Genomic DNA, 25,906 nt, shown 5'->3' with positions numbered 1-25,906 from the left:
AATTTAAGTAGTAAAATGAAATGCCACTTAAATATTTTTCTCAGTACCAGATTTCTGCTTCTCTGCTTTCAGCTTCTCATTGTGCTTTGCTACAAGATAAACATTTAATGACAGACCACACGCTGCCTGGACCCAAAGCCACTGCTCGGATCTGGGGTGACACCAACAAGGCTGCTTCCTCGAGAGCAGCACAGGAGCAAGGGGTTTTGCTTTCTGCTCTGATCTCTTAAACTCCTCATTTTATTCCCATTTTTATCCTTTTTCTCAAAACACTTCCTTAAAACAACAACAGATAACAGATAACATAAAAGTATTTCTCAACATATATTCATAAACTTATTACTGTGAGACTTTTTAATTAATTTGACTCTGTGTCTCTTCTTGTGATACATTGAAATATTGTATGGAACAAGCAGAGTCTTGAAATCATTTTGTGATCAAACCCTTGCATTAAACTCTGTATCAAAAAAGCTAATTAGGCACAAATATCAATGAAGAGAAAAGAAGTTAAATAGACACTTTCTATATACATTTTTCCTGCAGAACTCTAGAAAGATGACCAAAGTTTTATGCCGAAGACATTTAAGTAAAATCCAGGACTCGCGTCTAGGAGTTCTTTGAAGAATGATGGTGAACTAGAGACATCTCCTGTCCAGGAAATGAACTGCCACTGCTGAGAAATGACTGTGCATCTCTACCACATGAAATTTTGGGTTGTCCATAAACGAGACACATACGCCCTCATTTGTGCCCACTGCACTACACACTTCGTACTACATTCATGGACACTTACATTTATGAACACCCAATTTGTTCCCACTAAAAACTTACAGTATTTGTTCATCTGTCCTTCAAAGTAATGGACCTGTCGGGAACAGAAAATTAATTTTGTTCCTGCAGGACTAAAAAGTCCTCACTGTAACTCACAAAATCTCACTTTAATCATGTTGGAACATTACTCAAGAGCAGAACCCAAGCTGCTTCAGTCTGCCAGCAACCAGCTGGCTTTCATGAGCAACATCTGAAATGGAGTAGCTGCAATATTTCTGCATTTCATCCCTTTGCACCTCCATTAAATTGTCCATATATTCCTGAGTAAGGAGATCAGGTTTGGTTTAGACAAAGGTTTGCAACCTTGAAACACAATTTTACATTACCTACATTTCCTTCATTGCTTTGGGAGATTAAAAACACTCTTGTATTTTCAAGTCTCATGACAATTGCTACCAGGTTCACAAAGCTAGACATAACAGAAGCATTACCCGTTGGGGATATAAAGACCACTACAGTCCACTCAGTTTGGCAGCTCATTTAGGATGTCCACAAAACCTGGAGTTAACAACATTTGACAAAAAAAATACTTAAATAAATCTAAAGGAATGTAAAGCTGTCTCCTAGCTAACAAGAAAGCAACTCTGCAACCATTTTTGCCTTTAAAAAAGCCAAGGCAAGCAAATTTGAAATAATTTGCACCATTCTCTCTCTCTCCCCTAATAATCTGCCCTATTCTTCTAGGTTGGGTCATGACAACTGGTCTGCTTGTTACAATAATCTTTTTGACATGTTTGGTAACTACCTCCCCACACAACATAGCATAACTTCCTACTTCCTCTGATCCTACCATGTTTCGCTTTGGCGGTGTGAAGATTAAAGCTTATCCAATTAGCCACCCACTGCCTCCGCCAAGTTAATCACGTAAATCTTTGAAACCGTCACAGAGCAGTGGAGTGTGCGGATAGCTTTTGATTATAGGAGCAGATTTAACTAATTACAAGGCTTAGCAGTGTGCCCAAGTATAAAAGATGATGGGGTTTAAAATCAGGGGGCTATGTCAGTGCTTAACAAGTGAGGGCTTATCTTTCCGAAGGCATTGTTTCACCCATAATTCTTATAAAACTTCCCAAGTAACTTAGATTAGTCAACCAGTGCTTACTTTAGACCAAGGCCACACATCAAGGCTTATAGCTTTGGAAGAACGATCAGCAAGACTGAATCTTAAACAAAACCTGGGTCATATGACAATCGGTGGCCTGGTCGCTTGGACATCCCCTTAACGATACCGTTATAGAGCAGCTCTCTTTGAAGTGCTCAGAGCACCTTCACTGGTCGCCCTCCAAGGCCACGGAGCAGGAACATGGGTATTCTCTCGCTTACGATGTAATCACTCGCACTGGCAGGCAGAGCATTTTAGGAAGCTTTGAGCTAGCAAATAAAATAACAAATGTTATTTTAACATGGGAATATGAAAACTCTCCTTTCCCCAAAATGAGGAGAAGGCACGTGAGCACACGCAGTTACAAAAAGCCCATCAAGTACCTTCTCAACTGCAAGACTTCCCACCAGAATCGTTCGAACAAGAGGCCTACAGAACAGGGCAACCCTACCTGGTGCCAGCAGGCCATCTACCAAGCTCTGCCTGCACAACAACTAAGAGCGAGCACATCTCACAGCCAAGAAAACACCACGTTGCTCCTGATGCCATTCATCAGATGGAGAGGGGATCTTATCAACATGTACAAATACCTGAGGGGAGAATGTAGAGGATGGGCCCAAACTCTTCCTGGTGGCAGCCAGCAACAGGACAAGGGGTAATGGGTACAAGTTGAACCCCAGGCAGTTCCAACTCCATATGTGGAAGAACTTCCTTCCTGTGAGGGTGCCAGAGCCCTGGCACAGGCTGCCCAGAGAGGCTGTGGAGTCTCCTTCTCTGGAGATCTTCAAACCCACCTGGATGCCACCCTGTGCCACGTGCTCTGGGTGTCCCTGCTGGAGCAGGGGGTTTGGACTAGATGGTCTCTAGAGGTTCCCTTCCAAGCTCAACCTTGCTGTGATTCTGTGACCTGTGGCTCAGTTCCCCAGTCCCACTGGTTTTAGTGAAGGCCAAGCGCACACGGGCTACACAAACAGGTGACCACAGGGCCCATCAGCAGCTCCGTGACGCCTGCAAGCCCAATGACTCCTGCTCGCGTGACAACGGAGCAGCTCCGCGCTCCACCACGGCGCGAGCGGCACCGCGGTTGCCTCACGCTGCCCACACGTGGCCGCCGGGCGCGCGCTGGCGCAGCCGCATCAGCACTTGTCCTGGCAGCAGCAGCGCCGCTGGAGAGCTGGGAGCCTGGCTGGGGTGGCCGAGCAATAAACTACACAGGGAAGATACTCCCGCAGCAGGGCAGGCATCTCGGAGAGGTCATCTTGATCACGGTGTTTACACTCACGTTTTATTTCACGGCAGCCTCAATTTTCTATGCGAAACCCAAAATACACACTGCAATAAACATTTTCTTCAGAGTAATAGTCACTTCTCTGGATATTAGACATTATCATCTTCTTTCTACATCAACCCTTACTTTTTATGCAAGAATTGGGCAAAGCCCAATCCTAAACATACTATAAAACATGCAGTCCACATCAAAGCAAAAAACTCATCTCTACGGCCCACTTGCTCTCCTCAGGAATGAGGGAATTATAGGGGAAGGGGGAATTCCTAATAAAAAGAAATTGCATCTTATGCAATCACACCCAGAGGAAAAGACAAACCTCCCTTGCGAGACCCGCTTTGTTCTGCTCACAAAACGGTCTACAGCTACTGTAGGGACAAGGCACAGGGCTCTGTTCATGCCCAGGCCTCTGCTCCCTGCCTGCTAGTTCAAACCTCTCTGACCACAAGAAAAAAGAACATTAGCCCCCGAGCATGTCACACTTGGTGTTTATTCTCACTACGGATGCAGCACATTTCATTAAGATTCGGTAAGCCCACGTCAGAGTAAAACAGTAACAGTGCTGGATACACAAACAATTTTTGGCAGGGAACTTCAGGTAGTTTCGAGAAAACTTAAGAGGCAAAACATAAGGCATATAACATGAAAGTAGTTTAGCCTTGAAAGCTTCCCTCCTACTGACTTTTTTTCCTGGGACTAATGAGCATTAATCATTAATAACAATCAGGCAGGCATAACCTGAAGCATAAGGCCTGAGAATTGGGGGTTTTGACTTACTTTTCTCTGGTTCTTTGCTATTCATTACATCACAAGTATATACAATTTCCCCACAATCACGGTCCTGACTTGAAGGAGGTCATTAGAGAACCTCGCCTCAAACCAACCCTTAGAAGACTCCACCACCATCCTAGAATCTCCCTTAAATTGCAGGTGAGCTCAAGAACCTTCAGCTTTTGCAGCAAGTGCAGGGCCACCTTACGCTGCTGGAAGCTGCTTGCATGAGGGTACCTTCTTGTCTGCATATACCATATAAGTGCTCCCAAATGAAGAGTGTGATACAGAGAGATGGCCTAATTACACAGCCACAGCTTAGAGGTGGCGAGGAGGATGCTGAAGCAACCGCAACCACGCTGCCCCGTGCCCACGCAGCCAAAGACACACGAATGCTGGAAAAATCTTGCCCCAGGCCATAGATTTGATCTTACGACTCACATGTTCTCGGGAATGGCTTTCTGGATAGACAACCCACCTCTTCTTGCAGCCTTATTAGAAGTTATTTTTGTTGATTTTCTAGGCCCAATGTTAATCACACCTGCTGTAAGAGCACTGCAGCTACAAACACCTGTAGTAACAGGGGGGAAGAAAAGCAAGGAGTATTTTAAACGCACCTAGAAACCCTGCTATTTTCACTTGTCTTTTCCAAAGAGTATTTCCTCCTTCATAAATAAGAACCAGGTTAGTAAAGGTATTTAAGCACCTAATGGCTTACTGATTAAAGTCAGACATCCACATGTCTATTGAGATTAGGAACTAAATATCTTACATACGAGAGACAAGTATTTAAATGTGGGTTAGCATTTATTGTGTTGAAAAATAGAATATGGACATTCCTAAACGTTACCAAGATGTTTATTATTTGAGGTGTTTTGTGTCTCACGATAATCTCATTTTTCTGTTTTCTAGTATCAAAAGAAAAATCAAGGAAAGCATGTCAGAGTACACACAATTTATTTACTCACCAGTGATCTCCATACATATTTACATATTGTCGACGTGGTCTGAAAGAAGGAGGGATATACTCAATTCATTTGCCTCTACAAATGTTCAAAGGCCCACAGAAGCTTGATATTATGCATGATTCCCAGAAAGAAAGTCAACATTTCCACCTGCTTTTTCTACTTTTTCCTTTCAAATGATATGAAGACCCTGGGACTTCTGCTCCATTAAAGCCTGTGTTATGAGAAACTGTGCAAATCTCTTTACAAGGAGAAACGAGGGGAGAAGATACTGAAACTGTTTATTAAAAGACAGTTAAAAGGAAATTTAAGTGACTATTCAGAGTCATGCAAACAGCACAGTCTTTTCCCTGGAAAATTCCAGTTGCATCTTAATTAAGGCCGACAACGCCGGAAGGTAAACTAATGCTATACCAAACTAATGTAGTGTCTTGCCCTGTGTTCTGGCCCAAGTTGTCAGTTAGGATAAATATTAAGAGCATTAAGGCAACTGTACTTCACATTCAGAAATAGCTTTACGGCAGTTTTCAAAGGATGTAAAACTCACTGAATGGTGACCAAATATAAACGAAGATTAATTTTAGGGAAACCTTCACAATTATAGGCCATGAGGACAATAAATATGTGATCAGTGGTGCAAGAAGGTTAATGAAAGGAATGACTGCTGGGAAAAAAAAAGACTTCTGAAAATTCGTGCTGTCACATCAGCGATGGATTAGATACAGAAAACCAATACAGAACAAGAGAAAAGTGTCACTGCCAGAACTTAATCAAACATCATGTGCTGATTTTTCTATGCAGTGGGTAAATCTCACTCTCAGGCTTCAGACACACTGAAGAGCGGCCTTTGCAGTTTGCTAAAAACTAAAGCAAGTTGTTCTCGAAGTCTACAACAAGCCTAAAGAAATGTAGTGCTGTAAAAAGCAAATTAACCATATTAGAAGATGTTATCTTTCATCCTTACAAACAATACGGCAGGCAGAGGAGACACAAACTACTTGCTGACATCCACACAGGCCAGTTTCAAGCAAGAAACAGGAATGTGGCTTCCTCACCAATCACTCAGGCCTTGGCCATCTCTCTGCCTGTACCAGTGAAACGAGACCTACAAGGAGGAGTACGGAAGGGATGGGCAATCACCAGGCACCGGGCAGAGAATTCCTGGCTTTGTTTTAAATTAAACAAGTTAAAAGACAACTATTAAATTCCAAGCCCTGCAATAGCACAAGTACTGTCTCTGATGTTATTTTGTGTTGCAAAATCCTGCTTTCCCTGGTCACTTGTAATGGAGCTTGAAATTATGCTGCGATTTTGCTATTTTCCTCCTTGCTGCCCCAGCCCCTCCGCGTCAGGGCAGCTCTGGGTCCTGGCAGCGGCACCGCCTGCCAGGCTACGCGTGGAGATCTCGTGCTGCACAGCCCATTCTGCAAGGCTGCATGAGCTTACGCACTGATCCAAGCAGGTAACATGGAAGAGCCTACTCACATCATCAGTCTCCCCCCAAAATTTTGCTATTTTACTATTCAAGAGAATGCTGAAACCCTAAAACAATTAATGGATTAGAGGGAAGCCCAGAGTTTTACTCCCTGTAGTGGGTGTTGCACTGACACTATTCCGTTTCTCAAAGGTGAGGAACTGCAAGGGGAAATTGGTCCTTGGCCAAGTTGGTCTGGCTGTATCAAACACTCCCCTGGAAAAGAAAAATGTGTGGAAAGAGCTGAGCAGGATGCAGCTCTGACCCAATGGGCCCCCAGCAAAAAGAGACCGACCTTCTCCATCCCACCTCCCTACCACCATAGTGATGTGATCCTGGCAAAACACGACCACACACTCCTTCCTGGGGAAAAAAAAAAGAGACAAGACAATATGGGAAACTATGAGTGAGACTTTGAGATAACCCCAGTACCTGGTCCAAAATACACAGCAATCAGGTGAAAAAAAGAGATCTTTTTTTAACATTAGCAGCATGCCACAGCACTGCCACGCACACTTCGTTTTTACACTGCAACAGCATGAAAACCATCTCTGCCTTTTTCAAGCACACAGCTCTGAAAAATTCAAAGCATGTAGGAAAAAAAGGTGAGCGTTTTTCCTTCAGAGACACTAATTTTTTATAACTGTATGAAGTTTTGTTCTAAGATTGAGGGCTGACTAAAAAGGCGAAAAACCCTCCCGTAAGGGTTCTCATGCACTCTCTCACACAGATAACTTTGCACGTGCGTGTATAAAAGACAGAGCTGTACATTCCCAGCTGAAATACCCTTCGGACTACAAGTGAATACAGCGCATTTCAAAGCTCATACTAGAAACCAGACCACACTTCTACCATGTGAGTCCAATATAGAAATACCCGTAGACTCCTGTGCCCGACTCAAGGAGGAAGCTCCGAGCAGGCCACGCTGTGCCCAGCCCGTGGGGCAGGGGACGCCCCCGAGTGACCCACAAGCTGCCCCACGAGTCCGTGCCCGGGCGCTAAATCTGCCACGCGTTAATCAAAAGGTCCAAATAGCTCCTATTTTATATATACACACAATTTTCCAGAGAAGTATGTTCACAAAAATTACAAAGCGAACACACTAGCTCACAAGTGACTTTAAATTAGAATATTCACTAATTCCAGGCGGCAGTCAAGGATAATTCACCATCCGTGGAAATACAAGCTCTGCAATGACCCAGAGGCTGCAGCTTCCCCTCTCTTCTGCACCATTTTGAAGGACGGAAGATTAACCGAGTCTGCAGTGGAAAAATTAGCAAGAGCAAACGCAATTATCTGCACTGGAATTTGGCCAAAATCATAATTCTCTAAAACACAGCATTATTTAGTGACCTACAGAGGGTCAGGGTACAGGTAATTTGCACTGTTCAGTAGTACAGCTTTTAATTTTTTGCATGAATGTTGGTAATAGAGATCAAAGCACACCAGTCAGTGAATCATGAGGATGAAGTTGTCCCTTGGCACGAGCCATTTCAGCTCTGAGGTACCACAGCCCTAATCCAACACTAACATGGCCAATCTACCCCCTTTTGCTTGCAGAGGAAATAAATGACAGCTTCACTTTGCTGTCAGCTAGGAACAAAACTCATTTCTTGCTACCCTTTTTCCCTTCTCCCTCCCCAGTAATGAATTCATTGATCATAACCTCGAAGAAAAACAAACTTGGTAACTCAGACATAAAAATTCTCAGATGTGCACTTGCAAGAATTTTCTTGGAAAGTTGCACACGTCTTATGGAGAAACTAAAGCTAGCTAAAATTCAGAGGCATGCCAGGTAGCAAATACCTGCATGTACAATTACCTGGCAAAAGGTCAGTCCTGTTTTAACTAGAAATGGGTAAAACTCAAAAGGCTGATGACGAATCATAAGAAACAACCCATCCCTGCAACAGCTGCATTAAAAGGCATCTTATAAACAGGTCTTTCAACCTTTATCAAGCTGTGCCTGAAGTACTTCGTGTGTGATGCACACCGCAGCTCTGGGACTCCCATCACATCCAACTTGAGGGCTGCTTAGAGTTTGTTAGAGTAACTCAGGCAAGAGGTTTGAATTTCACACTGCAAAAAACAGCTGCCACTTTCTTCCTGCTCAGTTAGAGACCATCCAGGATTTCTAAAAACAAGTATGAGATGACAAATATAACTCCCTCAATTAGAAAGGGACCATATAAGAAAGAACTGTATGAAGAGAGGACAACGTTCAGGCTATTAACTGGTCTGTTGGGGAACAATTCTCCCCAGGACATTGTACTGTGCTGCTCTGATACAACCAAAAGGGAAACCAAAAGATATTCCCTTTGAATGCATCCTGCTGATTCTAACAAACAAATGAAAGATCATTGGGGAAACATTTGAAGCTTAAGCTTTGCCCTAACAGGTTTTTTATCCAACAATGCACACAAACCTAGCAGCCCAGCTCAATATAGTCTGGACTAGATCACAAAGTCAAACGTTACCGCTTCTGAGTAACTCTCCGCTCCTTTGTGTCTTCTCCAGCCTTGGAAGGCATATCTGATATCGCTGTTAAGAAAGGGCACAAGGTTTCTAGAAGAGTAAAACTGCTTTGCTACATGCAGAGGTAGATGAATTCCATGGATGCATTCGGCATCACCTTCAGACATATTCCAAGCACAAATCACTCTGCCCGGTTCCGGGGACACTGTCCTACCTTATCACATCTGGCTCTGTGCCTTCATTCTTGTACGACGCCTGCAGTTGCCTCTGTCGCGTGAGAAGGTCGTCCACCAAGTTCTGCCTCCTGTCCCCCTCCAGCTGTGTGCTAGTGGCACTTGGTTAAGGTCCAAACTTTAAAAGAAGCTTTCAATTCCATACTGAGAGGATCACACATGTGGCTGGCTAGTATTGCATAACTGGCTAATATTGCACCATCAAACTGGAATTTTCCAAATTGGAAAAAACAATTTTCAAAGATCAGAATACATATCTAAAAACACACTCATCTTCATATCACATATAAACTGTATTATCTATCCAACCCAGACTTGGTCAGGAGGACTACCAGAATAAGCATTTTAATGCAAAAGGATACAACACCTAAAAGAAAATTAAGTCACTCAATTCTGAATGAAAACTGTTTTTATTCTACACGTTTCTGAGGATTCCAAATCTCAAAGAAAATGATTTCAGAACCTCATCTCAAATTAAGGCTAAAACTGGGAGGGTATATACTACCAAATTAACCTGAGAATTCAGAATGGTATCTCCATAACCCAGCATGATAATTCTTTCATTTATTACTAAAAAACACTACACAGGTGATGTACTCTAACACTGACAACATATGACACTAGCACATGGGTTATGCTTATGGAATGAACGACTTTTCTTAAAACAGCTCTATCCTGCACGAATTGTAAGTACTTGATATGAAGGAGGCAGCCCCAAAGCAGGACGGAGCTGCTGAAATTAGCAGGGTACTTCACATCCTATTTCACCAGAACCAAGGCTCATTACACAGACCATGGTAGTAGTTCTCAGCAAAGTTCAGTACATGAAACAGTGAAAAAAATGAAAAAATCTACTTTGAGCATCTGATCCCATCTATAGTTTATCCTCAGGACTCCTTTGCAGCAGCTGAAGCAGGAAAAAAAATAATCTGTTCAGTGTCTCTGAAATACAAGATATCCTGGAGCACTATCACTTTGACAGTAGCAGGTCTGTTTGCTTTTTTAATCAATCTCAGTGACAGGCATTTTGAAAGACTATTCTTTTCTTAGTACTTTTAAGAAGATTATGCACTAGCCATAGTGATTTGTGTGTGTTTTCTGCCTTGCAGCAGCATCCACTTGCTCTAAGGTACTCAAATGACAGGAAACTTGTACCCAGCATCCTCAGAGCATTCACAAGGCTCATGCTAAGAAAAGATTTCTGCTACAGTAAGCTTGAAAGTAATCACTCACTCATCTAATCAGTTTGTTCCTGCATGCCTCTTTACAGGGAGATGGACACGCTCCTCGCACAGTGTCCTTAGGCCTCACTAACCTCCCACGTAGAGAGCAGCAGACCCACGTCAGGCCCTAGGCTAATAATCCTACAAGAGAAACCTATAATTTCTTTTTTATACCAAGATGCTTCTGAGGATGCAGCCCTGTAGCTCACGTCAGTCTCTGCTAGTGCCATCCACACTGCCACGTGCCCATGAAAACACCAAACCTCAAAACCAAGCCATTGCTGCACAGCAAAGTTTCTTCCCAACTCCAGCATGTTTTTCCACCCCCTCTTACAGCACAGGAAGGTCACTGAGATGACGTTTACACGGATACATTTGGTGCGTTGATACTGCCCGAAGCAGCAAGTCCTTCAGCTGATCGATCTTCTCCTTGAGACTCTGCAGTGACGACCTGATGGCCACGTTGAGCTGAGGGGGAAGCACAAAGATTTGTCGCTGGAGTTTTGTTTGTGCACATTTTTGTGTTCCTACATGCAGGTGACAATGCGGGCAGCCTCAGCGGCATGGGCAGGGATATTTCCCTTCTGAAGAGAGAAGAGCGACCTCCAGAGCTGCCCAGGGAACAGCACAGTTAACTGCTCTGCTTACAAAATAATTAGATAAATAGAGCTGGTTTCACAAACACAATTCTAATGCATTAATGCTGTTTAATATGGAGAGCTCTCTTTCAAGTCTTTATAAACAGATTCCTTTATATGGGCAAAATATTTCAGCACATTTTAATATTTTCCAGTTAGTTTTCCAGTTCTTCCCTCTGATCTTTAACACGAATAGAGGCGCCAGCTTTTGCTGCCATTAGGTTTCTTGCCCAGCACCCACGATTACAGGGGAGGTTGTTACGGGTTTGGACCTTTCCTCCACTAACTCTTCCACAAGAAATTCAGATTTATTTTATTTTTCAATGCCATCTAGGACACTCCATCTCTTCTTGCTGCTGACGTACACTGAGTTTATAGGGGTCTGGTTTTACTAAAAGCACAGTTAGGTCGTGCACATTCCTTTCTGCCCCGAGCCCATCTGAGGACTGTGGGAATTCTCCTCCTCTTTCCCCCAAATCAGGATGACATTATCCTCTGTGTTGCCTTTTTCCTTAATTTCCTTCCGATTCCAGTTATCTAGCGCGTAACTACGAAAAACACATTATAAAGGCAATTGCCTTTGCCAGGCATTCTAATTAGGAACGATGTCCTTCTTATAAACAAGATACTAACCATGCTGTGGGTTACAGTCGTTAGCAAATTGAGATGCCTCGAGTACTGAAATAGTAAGGAAGAAGGAATATTCGCTCGGACTCTCATTCCTGAGCTCTGGAAAAGCATAGCAGCAACAGCCAGATAGCAAGGTCTGGCTGAGCAGTCACCCTGCTGCAAGCATCCTGCCTTTCAGTTAAACTGTGTTGGATATTTGCACGGAGTTGGATTTATCGAAAATAAAAATAATAATTTTTAAAATACAAAAAAAAAAAAAACCACCCAGTGCAACAAAGGCATAAATCAATGGGGCTTGTTCTCCTGCAGTCAAACCCTACCAGACACAAGGACAGGAACGGAGGCAGCTCTGCTTTGGCAGCCACGGAGGGGCACAGCCGCAGCGGAGGGCAGCCGAGCGCTCGAGGCCAGGGCCGTAACGGGGTCTAAAGGGCTGCAGGGAAGCTCAGGCCACGGGGCCCTCCGGGGAGGATGAGAAAAGGGCCTTTCACTTCACGTGCACGTTTCCTGCGCGCGCACCCAGCCGGGGAGCAGCGCGTTTAACAAGGCCAGGGCAGCAGAACAACACAAAAGGTGCATGGGTGCAAGAGCCACTTAACAAACAAATTCTCTCTGCTGCCTGGCCAGAAATTGTCTTGTAACAAAGGATTTCACTTCCTTTAGAGAAAAAAATATAATAAACTAAAATAAACCAAACCAATGGAAGTTTTAAGATAGCCAAATAGAGACGAGTTCACGGATGGCGAGTGCTGGCTCAAAATACCTCCCTAAAGTTTTTTTTTGCTTTCCATTTTAACTTTTTTGCTCTATTTTTATTCAGCAATAACCAATGAGAGCTTTTTTTAAGTCATGCTAATGGCAAAATACTACAAAAATAAAAACCTGTTTACATCTCCCTGCCAGGCAAACGCTGTACAAAGACTTTCGCTCTGTTAAATTGTTTGCTAATCGTAGAATATATGATTGCTCAGCCACGGATTTCTCAACATGAGTTTCTGTTATGAAAACAGCTCTTTCATTGTTGGAAACTTGTTTATAGTAGAATCAAGCACTGCCAAATATTCGTCTTTAACTGTTAATGGATTAAGGGAAATTGCACTTGGAAAACACAGAGCATGGAACAAATGATTTTATGAAGAAATTAGTCAAGTGTGTAATGTTTCCATAAAACATAACCTAGAAGGGTTACGGTGCAGGAAAGACTTCAAACAGCAGTAATACAACCTTTCTTTTTTCCTGAACACGTCACAAACAACAGTGATGCACAACAGAGACCTTTGTGCTCTATAAATAGAGAGGAATTAAATTGTAAATTTTTTTTGGTTAGTCTTCTATCACTTGCATATATCTGTACAACTTCAAACACTTTGTTGTTTAGAAAGCAGCCACTTTAAGCACTGCTTCTAAATGCTCCCCTATGTTCAATTCCAGAGCGAGAGAAAGGGTTTCCCCAGTCACTTTAAAAACTGCTTATTTGGGCCTCCTGAAACTTCTTCTGAAGTTAGGTCCATCTTCCAGTCACCCACTAGAAGCACTGATTATTTTTAGAAGCTTTCTCCGAAATTTCAAAAATGACATTTTATTTTAAAAGCTACCAAAAATGAGAGCAGTGAAGAAGATTTCACATCATATGACAGCCCTGCTATAATGGGCAGTCAGTCGACCAAGTACATCACTCGGTGCTTTTAATTATGCAAATTATAGCAAAAGAACAACCTCTATACAGAAAGCAGTACTTATAAAAGAATAACTTCCATGCATGTTCCACTTAATGCAGTCAAGGGAAAAGCTAATGTCATGACTCATGTGCAGTCAAGGAGACTCCTACGGTTTTTGACGGAAAGGAGGAGGCTTTTAGCTCGAAAGCCAGCAGCCTCCTGAGGATCCCTCTTTTTCTCCTTTCACTTAATCTTGTCAGCAGGAAGTGTGAAAAGGTGGCAAACCTAAAAATGCACACAGAAGTGCTAAAGTTTGCTTCTCATCTATATTAAACACTGGCCTTTGCTAGAAATGCAATAATGAAAAAAAGAGATGCTGCAAAATTCACATTTGATCTGTCCTACAGGCGCCACGGAAGGGCAACGAGCTGCGCGGCTGGGGCCCCGCTCACCCTGCACGGGGACCAAACGGCTCCGCTCCGGGGCCGCCCCGCGCCGCTGGGAGCCCAGCGCTCCAAGGGCTGCTCCCCGTCCCCTTCTGCAGGGCCTGCAAGACCCCGCGTACGGAAAACTTGTTACTCTTAAATCCAAAATACGCCTGCGACGTCAAAAAGCTGCCATCAACTGAGAAAACACATTCTTGTTTTCTTTACAACAACCTTAAAGAATACATTCTATCATTATTTATTTATTGACCTAACAGTTTGGGTTGACTGAAGTTTTCCAGAAGAGCATTATGGGTTTTTTTCGGTTTGGATTTTTTTTTTTTCAGTCTGAGAAGTGGGAAATTCAGAACTGACTCAGACGGGGTGATTTTTGCAGATTTATGGCTCCACTCGCACCCACAGCGCTTCGAGGTGAAGCCTGGGCCCGCGGCCGTCCCGCGAGCGGCGCCTCGGGCACCCCGGTACCTTTGCCGTGCTCTCCCCGTTCCTCTGGCAGCGGTTTCGCTCCTGGATTTTCTCCGCGATCTCCTGCGCGGCCTGGCTGGTGGCATCGTACAGCAGGAGCCTGCGGGCAGGACGGAGGCAGCTCAGCGCACCGCGGCACCCCCGTTTCCCATTTTAATAATTATTATACAGCTTAGCTGCACAGCGCGGGGAAACCGGCTGCCCTTGTGACCCGGTAGGGGTGGAAACCGAGCGGAGAAAGCGGGGCCCAAACCCGAACCAGCTTCCCCAGGGCGGGCAGGGGAGGCCCCGCAGCTGCGGCGGGGCCTGGAGAGGCCGCCCGGAGCCCGCGCCGCGGGGCCGCCCGCCCGGACCTGGCCCGAGCCCGGCCCTCCCGCGCGCCCCGGGGCGGCGCCGGGTCCCGGCGAGTCACGACCCCGGCCCGGCCGCGCCGCTCACCAGGGCTCGGGAGCCATGGCCGCCGCCGCCGCGCGCTTCCTGGCGACGGCGCGCGACGAGGCCCAAACCGCGGCGGCGGCGGCCGCGCGCGCAGGCGCGGGGTGTCGGGTGCCGCTCGGAGCGGGGCCGCTGCGGAGCTGCCCGCTGCGGGGTGCACCGGGCCCGCCGCAGGGCTGCTGGGCGCCCGGCACACGCTGCGGAGGGGCTGGGTGCCCAGGGCACACTCCAGAGATGCAAGGCTTAGGGTGCCTTCAACAGAAGTGCTGGGTGCCCAACACAGGGTGCCTGGCACAGGCTGCAGAGGTGCCACGTGCTCGGCACACCCTGCAGAGGTGCTGGGTGCCCAGCACAGGGTGCCCAGCACACGCAGCAGAGGTGCTGGGTGCCTGGAACACGCTGCAGAGGTGCTGGGTGACCAGCACAGGGTGCCCAACACACGCTGTGGAGGTGCTGGTGTCCAGGGCACACTGCAGAGATGCAAGGCTCAGGGTGCCTTCAGCAGAGGTGCTGGGTGCCTGGAACACGCTGCAGAGGTGCCGGGTGTCCAGGGCACCCTGCAGAGATGCAAGGCTCAGGGTGCCTGCAGCAGAGGTGCTGGGTGTGTAGCACAAGGGGTGCCGGCGCAGGGCGCGTGGTGCCAGCTGCAGGGGTGCCCAGTGCCTCCCCCGCACAGAGGCCGAGGCCCGGCAGGTCCCCATGGCTCCAGGCAAGGCCACGTGGCCAGTCACGGGCACAAGGCTGTGTTTTGGGGCTGTGTTTTGGGGCACTTTGCTTGCCCTGTGTTTGTTTTGGAAACACAGGCAGGGAAAGTGCGTTGTTTACAGCTATTCCCTCCCCACAGTCACTTCCCAGTCTCCGGGAACAGCCCTTGCTCTGCGGGGAAAGCGATGCCTCCGGCCCCCGCGCGGAAACACGGAGACGTGTCGTATTTTCGATTTTGCCTGCGTGCAGCTGCCGTAGAGCAGCCCGACCTCGTGTCCATCGGCAGCTCTTTGGGGCAGCAAGGCCCCAAAGGCACAGGCTGTGCCACAGAGCTGCAGCCTCACCAGGACGTTGCTGCTGTGATAAGGATGTTGTGGGTTAAAATGCACCAAAACGGCAGTATTTTGCTGCCTTCTGAGGCAGCAGAAGGAACCAATGCAGCAAATGTTCCCTTCCGCCCTTTGCTCTGCTTCCTTCGGATTTCCTCTCCCAATTTTGGGGGAGAAAGCGGAGGCGGGAGCGGGATTTGTGGCAGAGCCTCGCCTGCCCCGTGTCCCCTTGGCGCATGGCGGTGCTGCCTGCGCGCGGGCCGGGCCCGTGACGCTGCGCCGTGTTGACGGTGTCAACAGCAGCCGCGCACGCCGCGGCCCGGGGTGTGTGGCGAGGCAGGGGAGCGTTCGGGGCCCTCTGCTCCCTCGGCGGCCGCCGCGCGCTTCATCTCTTCCCCCATTGAGCACTCACAAGGCGGCGCTGCCGCCTCCTCCGCTCCCACCTCGCGGCCGCCTTCCTGCCCTTGCCCAGGCCCACGCGGTGCCGGGGGAAGTGGGGGCGAACGCGGCCGCCCGCCCTGTTTGCGTTGGGGCGGCTCAAGGACGGGGCGCGCTGGGCCGCCGAGGGGCCCTGCTCCACCCGCCGTGTTTACACCAAACACCCGTCGTCATTAAAACCCCGGGCGGGCGGGCGGGTGACGAAGGAGCCGGGCAGATGTTGCAGGTGCAGAGGAGCAGCCTCGACGGGGCGGCCGCGGCCGTGGGCAGCGACGAGGCGCCCGCCGCCCTGGGGACAGCCCCGATGGGCCCCGAGGGCGACGGGGCGGGCGCCGTGCAAGGTGAGCGGGCACTGGCAGGCCGGGGCACCGCACACACGCTGGTGGGGGGACATGTCCCCAGTCTGGGCGCCCTTCAGGGCCTGGGGAGCTGTATTGGGTGTATGAGACCCCCTTGCCCTTCCCCAACCATTTTGCAGCCTCTTCGCCAGCTCCAGGTAGCTCCAGAGCCATTCAGGTATTTCTTCATCTTAAAATGATGCAAGGCATGTGGGTGCAACAGGGATGCCAGGTAAACCCCTGCCGGGGGAGACTGCAGGCGTCTCAGCCCCTGCCAGGCCCCAGTAGAGTTCTTGTCCGGGGGAAAATCTGCCCTGGGATTCACAGTGGCCGTGGGAAGCCAGAGGTCACAGTAATCTCCCCGCTCATGGAAGCATGTGCTTAAAGCTGGAGCCAGCCGGAGGCAGGATCTGCTGCAAACTGCTGCTTTCCCCCTGAACCAGAATTAACCCGATCCGCTTTCGCTGAGCTTGAGCAGGGGCCAAATCGAAGCAGAATAATTTGAACCACAGCCAGACTTCACCTGTAAGAAATCCCAAATCCCAGCACTTCCAGGCTGCTTCCGTATGGCCGGGCTGTGCTGTCCCTGTGCCAGGTCCCCTTTGGTGGCAGGTCCCAGAGCAACGCGATTTAGCTTCACGCACCTCCACGACGGTGCATGCAGCCTCTCCATCCTCAGCCCGCTCCGCAGGGCTGAGCACATCCAGCATAAACGCATCAGGGAATTTAATGCTTTCTGCTAATCACCCTTACCCCAGCCAGTTAATAACAGCTTGGCAGAACTCGCCAGCACAGAGACAATTAATACCGTGTCAAACAGGATCCAGAGCAGAGGTCTCTTGTTACCCTGGGGAAGAAAAACGCCCCGCGTTTGCTCTCTAGGAGGAGCTCAAACTCTGCTGTTCTCCCGTGCAGGGCTGGCAGCCGGCTCGTCCCGCGAGCGCGAGAGGCTGCTTGCAGCTCTGCAGCTCTGCTATGGGCATCGCTGTCCCCCAGCCACCCCGGCCCTCGTGTGCGGTCCAGCGCATGGGTCTGCCCAAGCGCATCAGGGCACTTTGGGAAGGGGAGCCCCTTGCAGCCTGCACTGCCCTCCCTGCGCACTGGGGAGGCCCCTCTGGCTGCAGCACCATCTCCTGCGTCCGGACCGGTGGCCTGTCAGGCCCTCCCTCAGCCCCTGGCTGGGGCAGCCTCATGGCTGGCAGCATGTGGCCCTGCTGCGCCAGCTCTGTGCCCGGCAGCAAATTGCCAGGGACACCTTGGGAGGGTCTGGTGGCCCTTGACAGCTCTGTGGTGCTGCTGCCTCACGGAGTCCCCTGGGAAGAGGGACTGCATCCTGACTGCCCGTCTCAGCAAGCCGCGGGCTGGGCACCCACGCCGTGCCCTGCCTGGCACTTCTCTGTGCCTCCAGGCAGAGGGTTCGCAGCCTTCCTGCCAGTTCAGTGACTGAAGAGCTCACGAGGAGGCAGAGCTGGTGCAAGGGGAGCAGCCGGCAGGTCTCGGCCGCCCGGGAGGCGGCACCGTGGCCTCGTCCTGCGCTGCCTCCCCTGAGGCGGCAGCAGCCGGCAGGCTCCGGCCTCGGCCGGCGCGGCGGGCACAGCCCCGGCCCTGCTCCCCCGCCGCCGCGGGCAGGAGGCCGCGCTCAGCACCTCCCAGCGAGGCACCCCCACCATCACACAGGAGGCAGAAATCATTTACTGCCTTCCAGCTAGTGATGGAAACGAGCGGCTTTGAGGGCACTACTGCTGCACTGGGGGTTAATGCAGTGCCCAGCTGTGCTCGGTGCTGCAGGACAACGTGCCTGGGCCAGGGTCCCTCCGGAGCAGCTCCGATATTCCAGCTGGGCACAGTACAGGGTCTGCAGGTGCCAGTGAGCCGGCGAGGGCGGTGTGAGGAGCTCCAGCCAGGCAAGGCCTCCTGCAGCCCTTTCCTTGACAGGAAAGGTAGAAGTGCAGCCAGGCAGGGTGAAACGCTGTCAGCCGGGGTGATGAAGCGCGTCCAATGGAGGGTCTTTCTCCTGCAGAGATGTTCAGCTCGTCTCCAGTCACTGTGGTGATCACGTCCGAGCCTGACACGTGGGATATCGATGCCTCCTCTTGTCTGGGCCACGGACAGTTCGTGGACTGGGACAGGATGCCGGACGTGGAGCAGCAGGCAGATATCCCTGGAGACATCCTCACTAAGCCCAAGAAAGAGCTGAAGAGGCTGGCAAGAGAGGGCTACTGGGCACGGAGCCGCGAGCTGAGAGCCCAGGTTTACCACCAGGTCATCCAGCAGGTCACCTGCCGGCTCGTGACGCCGGATGCTCTAGTCTACACAGACGTAGCGGGCCGGCTCTTCGGGAAGCAGAGTGTGAGCTCCCACCCTCTGCCGGACTTCCTCGAGGGCTGCTCCATGCCCACGTACTGCCTGAACCTGGAAGGGGTCACCGCGCTGAAGAAGATCCTCATCTGCATCGGCAACCTGTTCCCCGACATCACGTACAGCCCCGCGCTGCCCGCGCTGGCGGCGCTGCTGCTGCACTACAGCCGGGGGGAAGCTCAGTGTTTCGAGAACATCTCTCGCCTCATCGCCAGCAATGCCCCCCACACCAGCTACATTGACCAATCTTTCCTGGCCCACCAAGCCTCCTGCATGACTTTTGGGGACCTGGCCAACAAGCACTGCCCAGCAGCTCACAGACTGATAGCCAGCACCTCCGAGAACGTCTTTGAGGTCTACTCGGAATGGTTGTCGTGGCTCTTCCACGACCTCCCCTTCAGTTACGCCATCCGCATATTCGATGTCTACCTGCTGGAGGGGCAGAAGGTCCTCTACCGCATTGCGCTGGCCTTGCTGAAGCAGTACAGGCTCTCGGGGAGCTCCCCGGAGCTGCAGGGCACTGACATCAAGGCAGACCTGCAAGCTTTCCTGCAGAACATTGAGGAGCACGTGACCGTCGACAAGCTCTTAGAGAGAGCGTTTGGCATCAGGCTGTTCTCCCGCAAGGAAATCTGGCTTCTCCAGATGGCCAACAGGAAGGCGCTGATGGAGAGAGGCATCACCATGGTGCAGGGCAGGTAAGAGGGCCTCCTGGTTTGCCAGCACAGACAGGGGATGCTCTCAGGGTTAAGCAGGTAAACTAGGAGTCACAGAGGAGGTAAACATGAAGGGAGCGTCACGTAATCACGTTTTGGCTTCGTTTGACTCTGCCAGCTGCCTTTCAGACACACATGTGGTTAAGGGGTACCACAGAATTAGGGACCGCAACACCAAAAGGAAGCTCAGGGTGCAGAAGGTGTAAGGAAACCTGATTTGTGGGGCTGCATGCACATAAGTCAACGTGGCCCCCGGCTTGGCAGTAACAGGCGTCCTCTGCTGCACAGGCAATCCTTCCACCTGGCCGTGGACCTGCAGAATTTCACCTCCAGCATTGTAACGGCGCAGGAGATGCGCATCATCTGGTCCTGGATCCCCGAGCGCTTCTCCCTCTTCCCCCCGCTGCTGCTCTTCTCCACCTCGGAAAACGGGTACAGCCTGCAGAGGTAAAGGGCCAGGCACAACTCGGGTCACGCAGACGGGCCCAGCGCAGAACTGGGTAAGGGCTGGCACACCCGTGGGGTAGGAAGGAGCCCTTACGACACGCTGGGTTTATGGGGCGCATTTCCCGGGTCTCCTGGAGTCTCCTGGAGACTTTACTGGCTGTGGCAGGAGCCCCACGTCTACCTGCTGCCACTAAGGGCACACACTTTCCCTCGAGGCCGTGAGCCTGGGAGCAGCCCAGCTCCTGCTCCATGAGGGTGGCACAGAGCCAAAGGCAGCTGCTGCATGCTGCAGCTCAAAACTGAGCTGGGAAATGAGTTTTCCATAGATTTCCCGGTCCATGGAACAGAAAAACACTTCCAGCGAGCAGATGTTACGTTTGCATGAATATTTTCAGGCAGGAAACCCAAACATGCTCGTCACAGGAACACGTTACGCTGAGGAGCAGCATGGACAGAGCAGGCAGAGCTCAGATGTGGAGTGCGTCCCACAGTGGAGAGGCATCGAACCCTCTGGACGCAAGCTAGGAAAGCCCAGGTGTTGCGAGGGATGCCCAAATCTTAGCAGCCAGGGCTTGTCTGCCCTGCCGCATCCTGGCCAAAGGCTCCTGCTTCCTTGTGCCACCGTCCAGCAGCAGGCACAGAGCCCAGGCGATGGGAGGCTGGCAGTCAGGCAGGGCCCCGGGCTCCCAAAAGTTCAGAAATGCAGCGGGATTGAAGGCAAGCTTGCTTGGCACACTGCCCCTTCCTGTGCCCTCAGCCCACCTCCCTGGGCACAGTATTTTATGTTTGGATTTATCAGAGAAATTACCTGCTTCACCAAGCAAAAATGATGACTCGAGAGAGCCCGTAATAAGCTGACTCCCCCACTTACTGCACAAACACCAGAGCTGCCTGAGCTAAATGATGAAGTGTTTCTGCCTCTATCCCTTACAAGCTCACTCAGGCAGGCTGCTCAACATAACAATCATCCCAGGAAAGCAGCGGCTCTTCTCAACTCTCCATTAGAGCTTCATGTCACATAGAGTGTGAAAAACAGGCTATTTCAAGCCCTCACCAAAGGGCACTTTCCCCCCACTAGTGTAAGATAGACTAGAGGATTCCCACTCCAGACGAGAGTGATCCTGGGTTGCAAATGTGCTGCCGAGGACACCCCGCAGGCTGACAGCCCGGCTGGGGCTTCAGTGCCAGCCTGCCTGGCACTGTGCCCGTCCCCACCATGCGGCAGGGCAGCTCACACCCGTCGCACACGCCGCGGGAATCACGTGGGGAAGGGCAGCGTTTGGTACCCATCGCCTTTCCCGCACGTTTGCCCACCCAGTTGCTGCTAATTCACACCTCTCCTGCTGGCCACAGGAGTTGTTTTCACTCCCCTGAGAGCTCTCCCCTTCTCTTATCCCTGCGCAGCTGCAGGCAAACCTGACTGCTTGTTTTCCCCATACCTGGAGGATATATGTGTCATTTCTAGGCTGTTTTGTGATGAGCTCCAGGCGAGGACCTTGCCGAACGCCTGGGCTCACTGTGCTGGTCTCAGACTTGCACAACTCAGACTTGCATCTCTGCAGGTTTTACTCGTGCTGTGAAGGCTACGAACCAACCGTGCTGCTCATAAAAACCACGGAGGGAGAAGTAAGTCCAGCCCAAGCGGAGTGTGGGGCTGGGGGGTGGATGCTGCCTTGGGGAAGGGCTCTGTGGCTCTCCCTACTGGGGAAAGCAGAGGAGGGGACAGAGGGAAGGAGAGGGGCCATCAGACATAGGGTGGGTTTTGTTTTGTTTTTGTTTTCTGCAAATATAGATTGAAACACGAAGTGTTTACCCAGCAGACTTCGCTGAAGGCAGCAGATGCTTTGCCTGCACGAGGTCTTGCTTAAAATATATTAAACGCAGGCTCTCTCCTTGATTTCAGTAGCAGCCACACAAGGGAAATGGAAGAGAAATAAGGACAGCTTCTTCAGTACTTGAAAGTCGTACAATAACTGCAAAAATACCCAAACCAGGCCACTTTCCAGGGACTCCGTGAGCGGTTCATAAACCCGTATTGTATCTCTCTTCATCAAACAGCAGAAGCAAGTTCTGTAAATTGTTCAGGCATCCTAAAGATTTATTGGCCTTCAAGGCCTGACTTTCCCTGGCCAGACACTTCAGTGTGGTGAGGAGATAAACACTCTGCCATCCTTCAGGGCTTTACACATACTACAAAAGGTGACTTAAAACCCCACTACTTACACTCTTTAGCTCATTTTATTCTTCATTTAGTACCAAGGGCAGCTTTGATTTCCCACCCTTCAGTAGGCCTCCTCCAAGTGAAGGATATCTACACCAGGGTTGGCCTGAGCACGGGTTGGAAGAAGAGGATAAAATGCCTAGGGAGTGATGTCTCATCTGCTCCCAGGGACTGGTAAAATCCCCGTAGGCAACACAAATGTGTTACCTGAGTCTTTGTCGTTTTTAAATGCCTTTTTCCCAAAATCTCCCAAGACAAGTGACCGCTGCTCCAGGCCCCTTGGCTTGCCAGCTCACTGCTGCCGTGCTCTCTCCCCAAGGTGTGCGGGGCGTTTCTCTCCTCTGACTGGAGCGAAAGGAGGAAGAGTGGGGCGACATCGGGCTTTTTTGGGACAGGAGAGTGCTTCGTATTCACAGTAAGTCACCTTTTATTATTTATAAGCACGGAGGGTTTCGGCCTGTTTGCATGGAGCAGCTCCAGCACGAAGCAACCCCCAGACAGCCCTGGGATTCCCCCAGAGGGAGCGGGATGGAAAAAACTCCGAGGGGCAAAGCCCAGCATCCATCATCCAGCAGCGGGGATGGCAGAGGTTTCCCTGCCCCAGCAGTGCCTGGTGTGGACAAAAGCCGCCTCCAGCCCTGGTGCTGCCGAGATGCCACGCGTGGTCGCTGCCGCAGGCCCGGCAGCGCGGAGCGGACGGGCTCAGCGGCCTCCCCTGTCCGCAGGTGCGTCCCGAGGCGGAGCGCTACGAGTGGGTGTTCATCAAGAAGCCGGAGCTGGCCAAGGCGGTGCCGCGCGCGCGCTCGCGCTCGCCCTCGCCCGTCGCCCCGCTGGGCTCCGCTCCGCACAGCCCGGGCGGCAGCTCCAGCCACCTCCGCGTGCCCGCGCCGGCGCGCGGCGGGGGCCGCCTCTCCCCCTTCCTGGCCATCCGGCATTTCCTCCTGCCTTCCAAAACAGCTTCCATGTTCATGTCTGGCTCTCGGGAAGGAATCATTATTGGTGAGTACCTCGCGCTGCTGCTTTGGCTGGGAAGGGCTTTGAACTGGATCGCACCTGATCTGCCCTGATACCCCTTGCACGCAAAGGCCTCCTGGCTTGGTTTAAGCAACGGAAACGCAGGGGAGATGAAACTACCCCCTCCTCCTGGGTAGGATGCCCCTTCTGCAAGCCCCGGCGACCAGGTCTCTGTGAGTCTGGGGGGAGCAGCACGGCCCGACCTCCCCGGGGACTCCGCACCTTCGGGGCTGCCGCGTCCTGCCCTGCACGTGCGGCCGTGCAGCTCCGAGGCTGCCGCCACCTCGTGCCACCCAGCCCAAGACCTGGCGCTGCAGGTCGGGAAGAGCTGGACAAAGGCAAGGGCTGGGCACCTAGAGCAGAACGGCCTTGGGCCCCTCATGCCATCTGCTGTGACAGGGTCCCGGGGGTTAAATCTTTGTGCCCACAACAGCCCAGGTGGCTTCACTGTGGAGGAGCACGGTGGGTAAGAAATGCCATTCCCAGCCCTGCGGAGCAGGCAGCCAGGGCAAGCCCAAGCTGGGGGGATGCAACACTCTTTCCTTGCTCTCGGGCTCTCCAGCCAGCCTAACAATTCAGCTTGTGCAGCCAGGGCAACGTCTCGCCGCCTGCCTCCTCCGAGCTGCTCGGCGGAGCTCTCCACGCTGGCCTCTGGGTCAGCCGAAAGGGGAGCTCGGGGCTTCCCACTCCAGCTCCCAGGTGTGGGCAGAGGGAATAACGCGGGATGGAGGCTGTCCTGAGCAGCTTGGTCGGCTGGGCCGCTCTCTTGGCTGGAGCAGCGAGGAGGTGAGAGCGAGTCCCCACCATCCAGTGTGTTTTTGCAGGCGGAGGAGGAGGCCAAGCTCTGGCCCTCGACGCTGACCTGCACTGGGGACACACGGAGCCCTGTGACACCTTCGACAACCCTCCGCTCTGCCAGGAGAACTTCAAGGTGCAGCTCTTGGAAGCCTGGGGCTTTCAAAACACCTAGAGGATCCCGCTGCGCCGGGATCACCCTCGGCCTCACCGCTACGGTCTGGGCTGGCAGCGCCAGGGATGCCTCTGCGCTCTGCGCCCCTCTGCCCAGCATCCTGTGTGCCCTGCCCTGCCATCACCAGCGGCCACGTCGGGAACAGGGGCAGGGAGCTGTCCTGGACTGTCCTGCAGGTGCTGCCTTCAGGGGGGTCCGAGAGGAGCGGAGCTCCCAGCGCTCCTCCCCAGCTCAATCCCCACCTGCTCCTCGGCCTCTGCCCAGGGGAGAGCTGAGCTCTACTCGGGGGTTCCACAGCTCTCCCGTTTGTGTGGCCGGGCTCTGCAGCAGACCCGTGATACAACAGCAAACAGGGGAGCTGTGAGTCTAGATAAATCCAGCTCGAAGGTAGAAAGTTCTAAGACTCACCATTCTCTATTGCACTGCAGTCCCAAGCTCAATACCCTCCTTGGACCACATGCAGAATTCTGGAGCCTTTGTGGGTTACCAGGATTCACTCAAGATGGGCACTGGTCATCATCCCACACAGTGCGGGAGATTTTCTTACTGTTCTTGGTTGAAATTGCTGACCAAGAATTAGCAAACTCCCTGCCCGTGAACTTTCCTTGACATGCTTGTGTAAAACCAAGACCTACGTTCACAGCAAAGGGTAGATGCTGCAGGACTGATGAAGGCAGTTAACACACACAAGTCTAACCAACGTGCCCAGATTACCCAGCGTCAGGGTAACAGCGACAACATTTTAAAATATGAAAGAGGAACATCTAACTGTTGCCAGCTGAGACAATGCAACCCCTGCGGGAGGACTGTACATAAATTGTGCAAAGATAATTCTAGTTGCAGAATGAAAATGCGTCTATGCCACGTCCAAGTGTGTTTTTCATTTGTGGCTTTATCTTTCTTGCCATTTCCCAAGCTCTTCAGAGCAGGAGTTATCGCTACCTCGATGCAAACGGCTCCAGAGGTGCCAAGAGGGCATGGGGAGGAGCAAGCAGCAGCAGCAAGCTCACACACCAGCCAGTTATGCAGCAGCCTTAGCCATTACTTGGCTTCCAAACATATCAAGGGGAGGTAAAGGGATGAGACCCACATCTCTTCTTGCCTGGCCTCACTGAACTCACGTGAAAGAGCACAGGAGAATTACTCATTTTTCTTCATTTAAAGAGCTCTGCTAAGACATCTTCAATATTTCTTTCTTTCTGGGGCCATGCACACGACTTTCTGCCTAGCTGAGTTTCCCTTGAGAGCCCCCTTCCCTTCCCAGTCTCTATTTCTCTTCTCCACCCAGAGATGCAGAGGAAGAACCAGATGCCTGGCCCCTCATTAGGAATCCCCTCTGCAGCCTCTGGCCTTCAGAGCGTTTCTGGGCAAGCAGGTCCCATCTATTGCATTAAAACACGAGATATTGGGATTGCAGCGTTCAGGTTGTGGACGCCTCTGCTGCTGCAGGTGCTGAACATGTGCGACAGCCGCTCATCTGGACTGTAAATCACAGCGACTGGTGGGGCACTTACTGCATTGGGTGCCTGTGATCTGATGAGTGTCTGCTGTTTTTAAAAGGGAGGCTACAGCGCTTTCTTCCCTGCGCTTTATTCCATTACCACATAAAGTTCAGAACTCTTAGAGAATAATAAATTTTTTAAAAAAAGAAAAAAGAAAAGAAGAGCAGAAGGGCAGGGAGGCTCAAGAGGGCCCTCCGCAGGGCCTCAGGCCGGCGCCGGGCTTCCCCGTGCGGGTGG

At 51.0% G+C, this 25,906-nt stretch overlaps 2 protein-coding genes across 2 annotated transcripts in view; one reads left to right on the top strand and one right to left on the bottom strand.

Annotated features, from left to right (window-relative positions):
- Positions 1-14,657, bottom strand: part of STX8 (syntaxin 8) — a 93,469-nt gene extending 78,812 nt beyond the window's left edge. The window contains exons 1-4 of the mRNA XM_010213625.2: positions 14,635-14,657; positions 14,197-14,296; positions 10,733-10,827; positions 9,118-9,228 (exon numbers count right to left, since the gene is read on the bottom strand). Of these exons, the coding sequence (XP_010211927.2) occupies positions 9,118-9,228; positions 10,733-10,827; positions 14,197-14,296; positions 14,635-14,651 (323 nt within the window). The 5' untranslated portion in view covers positions 14,652-14,657. The remainder of the gene's footprint in view (positions 1-9,117; positions 9,229-10,732; positions 10,828-14,196; positions 14,297-14,634) is intronic.
- Positions 14,658-18,463: 3,806 nt separating this feature from the next.
- Positions 18,464-24,167, top strand: LOC104566827 (TBC1 domain family member 24). The gene is made up of 6 exons (XM_088523473.1): positions 18,464-19,497; positions 19,804-19,962; positions 21,525-21,588; positions 22,503-22,598; positions 22,909-23,182; positions 24,022-24,167. The coding sequence occupies exons 1-6, from the start codon at positions 18,464-18,466 to the stop codon at positions 24,165-24,167; spliced, it is 1,773 nt and encodes a 590-aa protein (XP_088379599.1).
- The last annotated feature ends 1,739 nt before the right edge of the window (positions 24,168-25,906 follow it).

The sequence above is a fragment of the Tinamus guttatus genome, unplaced genomic scaffold (genome assembly GCF_059628265.1).
Source record: "Tinamus guttatus ecotype Peru unplaced genomic scaffold, ASM5962826v1 Tinamus_guttatus_pri_ptg000188l, whole genome shotgun sequence".
Lineage (NCBI taxonomy): Eukaryota > Metazoa > Chordata > Aves > Tinamiformes > Tinamidae > Tinamus > Tinamus guttatus.
The sequence above is the reverse complement of the archived record's forward strand: the minus strand, read 5'-3'. Positions and strand labels throughout refer to the sequence as shown.